The sequence below is a fragment of the Saccopteryx bilineata genome, chromosome 3 (genome assembly GCF_036850765.1).
Source record: "Saccopteryx bilineata isolate mSacBil1 chromosome 3, mSacBil1_pri_phased_curated, whole genome shotgun sequence".
Taxonomy (NCBI): domain Eukaryota; kingdom Metazoa; phylum Chordata; class Mammalia; order Chiroptera; family Emballonuridae; genus Saccopteryx; species Saccopteryx bilineata.
The window spans coordinates 200,865,341-200,870,776 of NC_089492.1; the positions used below are offsets into that span (position 1 = coordinate 200,865,341).

Below are 5,436 nucleotides of genomic sequence, written 5' to 3' on the forward strand. Positions count from 1 at the left end.
GAAGTAGTAAATAAAAACAGTAAAAAAAAGGAAAAAAAAGAAAAATGTCATAATTTGTTGTGACCCTTTTTCTTTAAATGAACGCTTCTTGCACAAAGGTTAAGTTAAACTTGACTTAAAAATGCTAATTCCGAACCGAGTTATTCAAATAACTCTGAAAATGTTCACCCTTGTTTTTAAGAACTACAAATCACACCGAAAGCATGCACAGGGAGGACACACAAATAAGCAAATACGTACTTCCCGAACGTGGACGAACAGTGATACGTTTAGAGATATGGTTAAAGAAGTTAAACATCGAGTTCGGTCCCTGCTATCACAGAGCTGCCGACAAGGGGACACAACAAGGATGTCCGTTAATACAAGGTACCGTGTATCCCAAACAGTTGTAAATCACGCCTATGATGCTCGACCCGAGCGGGTCCTTGAGAGCAGACCGGAACCCTGCGCCCGGATTGCAGGTGTCGAGGCTGTAAGTGGAGAAACCAGAGCGAGCTGAGGCAGGTGGCCCGAGCGACCATCCCAAGTGAAGGCAAGGACCTCTGAGAGACATCTGTCCTCTTTGGGTTATCACCTTTTCGTCTTTAATTTCCGTTCTTTTGTTTCATTACTGAGCTAAGGATACGTTAGCTAGGGAGGTGCGCTCCTCACCTTAAACTTGGAGGCGCCGGCGGCACCGTGCGGAGGGGCTACGCGCGTGGCGCGCGCAGGGGGCGTAGCGCGACAGGTGGGCGTGGTGCTGGCGCAGGGGTGCGTGGTGGGGCGTGGCCACCCCGCGGGGCCGCCGGCCGCCCAGGCCCGGAGCCCCGCGCACAGGTATAAGAAGCCCGCGCGCTGCGCTCCGCGCGCGCCAGCTCAGCTCCAACCCGAGAGGCGGCCGCCGCGCCGCAAGGTTGGCTCCCAGAGGGATGCTCTCGCCCGAGCGGCGACCCCAGCCCCGCTCGCCGCCCGCAGCCGCCGCGCCGCACTCGCCGACGGCCACCGACATGGCTCTGTACTGTAGCGACAACTTCGGCGTGTACTCGCAGCCCAGCTTGCCCCCGTCCGCTGCCGCCGCCCCGGGCGCGCCCCCCGCCGCTAGGGCGCCCTACGCTTTGGCCGACTACGCCGCGCCGGCCGCCGCCGCCGCCGCCAACCCCTACCTGTGGCTCAACGGACCGGGCGTGGGCGCCCCGCCGGCCGCCGCCGCGTACCTGGGCGCTGCGCCCCCGCCGCCTCCCCGGGGCGCGGCCAGGCCCTTCCTGCAGCCGCCGGCCGCCGCCGCCAGCACCTTCGCCTGCGCGCAGCGGCCCCTTGCGCAGCCCGCACCCGCTGCGCCTCCCGCGCCCGCGGGCCCCACCGCGCCCTGCGACTTGGGCTGGCTGTCCATGGCCAGCCGCGAGGACCTGATGAAGATGGTGCGGCCGCCTTACTCGTACTCGGCGCTCATCGCCATGGCCATCCAGAGCGCGCCCGAGCGCAAGCTCACGCTCAGCCACATCTACCAGTTCGTGGCCGACAGCTTCCCCTTCTACCAGCGCAGCAAGGCGGGCTGGCAGAACTCCATCCGCCACAACCTCTCGCTCAACGACTGCTTCAAGAAGGTGCCCCGCGATGAGGACGACCCAGGTAAGGGCGGCGGCGCGCAGACAAGGTGGATGGGTGGCTGGTCTCGGTGTGGCTGACCTGAGATCCACACGAAGTCTTCTGGTTCTAACTGGGGATATGAGCGGGTGGCGGCATATCCACTTGAACCTCGTCTGATTGGGGTGAGGGAAACCCGGAGGACAAAGAGAAGTATCTGAGGGTCCTTGGAGTCAGGACCCAGTGAGGAAGGAGCTCGTCCCGGACACGCCCCACTCCCTTGCACGCTCAGAGGCTGACCAGTTAGAAAGGCAAAAACCCCGTGTCCTCAAACTGGGTAGCCACTCCTGCGCCACTTGAAGGGAGGGAGGGTCAAACTACTGGGAATTAGGACTAAGAACTCGGTGATAATTCGGTTGAGCCCAGAATCCCATCACTTATTCACGAAAGAGGTGGTGAGAGACCGAGAGGAGCGGTAGGCCATTCGAGCTGCCCATAGATGCACTTCCTCCTACATCAGGTTCCCAGAGACCATGTCCTTCCTAAAACAGATACTTTGCCTACCTTGAGGTGATTTGAATGTACGTGGCACATACCTAAGACAGAGAGATCCCAGAACTTTAACTGAATCCTGCAGATTGTTCTTTTGGTACTTGAACTATTTTGAAACTGTGGAAAATGAAACCCCAAATTTGCTTTTTCTGATTGAAACCAGTGTGAGAAGGGCTGGATTGCCGTGGAGTGCTGTTAGTGGTTTCCTCCTACCTAGAAAGTGGAAGTGGAGAAAAGCTTAAAAAGTAGAGAGAAACATATTCCTACTTGAGGTATTCAGAATGAGCCCAGGTAAAAAGAGGTTGGGACAGAGTTGTGATAGGAAGGGAGAAGAGAAATAAAACCGTTTCCATTGCACACCACAGAGATCCAGAGTTTTGTGAAAATATCCTGGAGTACTTGTATGTGAAGTCATTCTAGAGCAGTGGTTTCCAACAGGGATACAGTCCAAACCACATGATTGTAATGTTCTAGTAGCCACGTTAAAAAAGCAAAAAGAAACTGGTAAACTTAATGTTTTTTAGGGTAACCCCAAATAATCTTTCACCTATAACAAATATAAAAATTATTATTGAGGTAAGGCTTTACTTTTCTGGTACCAAGTCTTCAAAATCCTTTGTGTATCTTCCACCACATGCCACTTTGGACCTGCCACTTTTCAAGTGACTAGCAGCCATATGTGGCTAGTGATGACTGGATTGGACAGGACATGCAATTCTAGAAGGCGCATCTTCCAATTTGGCCTCTAATAAATCACTTGAGATGGTCATGTGAATTTCTTGTACACTCTTCCCGACCTTCTAAAAGTTCAAGGTCCTTAATACCTTGTCAAAGTGTTTGGTACCAAGGTGGCACAATATAAGTTTCCTGATAGGTGCAGGTATTATTATTGAGAGGGTAGTTGTAGGAATAATTTTTTTTGAAACTATATACAGAAAATGTTTCGGTGGGGAAAATGGGTGTGAGGGAGTGTGTGCTAGTTTGTGAAGGCAGCAAAACAGTGGTTAGTAAGGAGTGATGAGTCTGAGCATTCCTGGCTTTACTTTTGTTAACTGGGGATATGGCAGGTTACTAACCATCTGCACCTAAGTTTCCCCTTCCGAAAGATGAAGGTGATAATACTGTCTATCTCCATAGACCTGTGAGGAATAACCAGGTTATCCATAGAAAGCACCCACTATAGGTGCTCAGTGGTACTATCAGATGCCACTGGTTGTTAAACCCTCCAAGAGGATAGATCTTTTTTTTTTTTTTTTTTACCTCAGTTATGCTACATAAATTGTAAGTGAAATTCTCTAAGCAGGAGACCAGCGTTGCATGCAGTAAATGGGGCCCTGAGTGTCGAGATTAACCTTGTGGAGGGAAGACTTGGAGGAGATGCAGAGGCATTTCCTGCCCAGGGTGAGGGATGTTCAGAGACTCTAGGAAAGGTGTTCCCTTGTTTTCTAGATGTATGCCATCCAAGATGTTAAAACAATTGGTTGCTCAATAATAACCCTTGTCATTTTTGTTCAGCAAAGCAGAGGATCCGGGTACGTGAGAAGTTGCCTTTTTTTTTCCAGTGGAGTATTTTTTTAGGGATGAGAATTAAACACTTTCAGCAAATAATAACAATAACAGATACTGTTTCTGCGTTGCTAACCATTGTGTGCCAGCTACTATGGAAAGGTACCGTTCAACCCTCACAGCCAACCTGTGAGGTGGGGACTGTTCCTATCCCTATTTTTATAAATAAAGAAATGGAGGTCAAGTTTAAGTAGCACCAGGATTTTGTAGGGTCACTCCATTTGAATCTAGAAGGGAAACTGTTAGGTAATTTTAAGTGTCTTGTGAATAGAATTAGGTCTTAAAATTTAAGTAGCAGACACTGCCAGGAGGAGGTGAAAAGGGCCAGAACATCTTTGTTCCTTGAAGGTAATAAAATCTACCTCATAAGGATAACCTTAACAGTACAGGGGGTGGTGCATCTTTGTCAGCACATTATGAACTGCTGCCCTCCTCCTCTGAAAATAGATGCTTCTCTAACACCTCTTTCTCATCTCCATAGGGAAAGGCAATTACTGGACACTGGATCCAAACTGTGAAAAGATGTTTGACAATGGGAACTTCCGCCGGAAACGAAAGCGCCGCTCAGAGGCCAGCAGCAGCTCCACAGTAGCTGCAGGGACATCAAAATCAGAGGAGGGTCTCTCTTCAGGACTGGGGTCTGGAGTGGGTGGAAAGTCAGAAGGCGACAGCCCCTCTGCTTTGCTAAGGCCTTCCCAGACCCCAGAGCCATCGGAGGGCACCAAGAGTACTGTCTCCTCCCCTGGAGGACCTGTGCTCACCTCTACACCTTGCCTCAACACCTTCTTCAGCAGCCTCAGTACCTTAAGCGTCAGCAGCAGTGGGAGCACCCAGCGAGCTGTCCCTGGCAGTCACCACCTAGGGATCCAGGGGGCGCACCTGCCCTCCAGCAGCACGTTTCCCACCAGCTCCATCTCAGAAACCTCACCAGACACCTTGCAGCTGAGTAACAGCGCCAGCAACAGCAGCAGCCAAAGATCTTCCTATTATAGCCCTTTCCCTGCCAGCACCGGCGGGGGTCAGAATAGTCCCTTCAGCCCCCCTTTCTACAACTTCAGCATGGTCAACAGCCTTATCTACCCCCGGGAGGGCTCTGAGGTATAGAGCACTACTTCTTAGGCTTGAATAGACACACCTGAGGTCTTGTTACAATACCAATTCCAAGGCAGTAGTAGGTCTGGGGTAGATTCTACATTTAACTGGAGCTCCCTAGTGATCTCCTGGTCCATGGACCACACTTGGGAGTAGCCTGGGTATAGTGGATAACTTTCTGCAACCCAGAAAACTTTTACAGGTTTCTCTGGATAAGGGCCTTCCTGGAGAGAAATCCACCACTCTGTTATAGGGGCCCTTACAAGGACAGGGACCTTATCTGTTTTGATCATCAATGTATATCAGGCTTACAAGCTCAGAGGTATACATGGGCTGGCTAAAAAACAACAACAAATGAATGGAGTTAATTGGTAGGAAAAACAGCAATTGGCAACTGAAGCCATAGGGAGTGGTTGGGACTGACCATCCAAAAGGCTACTCTGGGCAGCTACTTATTTCCCTCCTGCCTCGCAGCATTTTGACTTTCCTAGAAGAGTCAGATCTGTCTTTTTATAGGAAACCTCCATTTGAATTCTTGGCTGCTAATTAAAAGTTTAAAAAATATTGTACTAGGAAATCCCACATAGCCCTGAGCTGTATCCAGCTCATGCATTGCCACTGCTTAGGCATCAAGCCCTATGTGCTGGGCACCGATCTACGTAC

At 50.9% G+C, this 5,436-nt stretch overlaps 1 protein-coding gene across 1 annotated transcript; it reads left to right on the forward strand.

Moving 5' to 3' along the window:
* Positions 1–971: 971 nt before the first annotated feature.
* Positions 972–4,785, forward strand: FOXI3 (forkhead box I3). The gene is made up of 2 exons (XM_066264942.1): positions 972–1,608; positions 4,163–4,785. Exons 1-2 carry the CDS (start codon positions 987–989, stop codon positions 4,783–4,785), a joined length of 1,245 nt encoding a protein of 414 aa, XP_066121039.1. The 5' UTR covers positions 972–986.
* The last annotated feature ends 651 nt before the right edge of the window (positions 4,786–5,436 follow it).

Bases quoted from the DNA above. Each gene is read 5' to 3' on its own strand.
- FOXI3 (XM_066264942.1), top strand. From the start codon at position 987: ATGGCTCTGTACTGTAGCGACAACTTCGGCGTGTACTCGCAGCCCAGC. The intron at 1,609-4,162 runs GTAAGGGCGGCG...TCATCTCCATAG, and splicing joins CCGCGATGAGGACGACCCAG to GGAAAGGCAATTACTGGACA.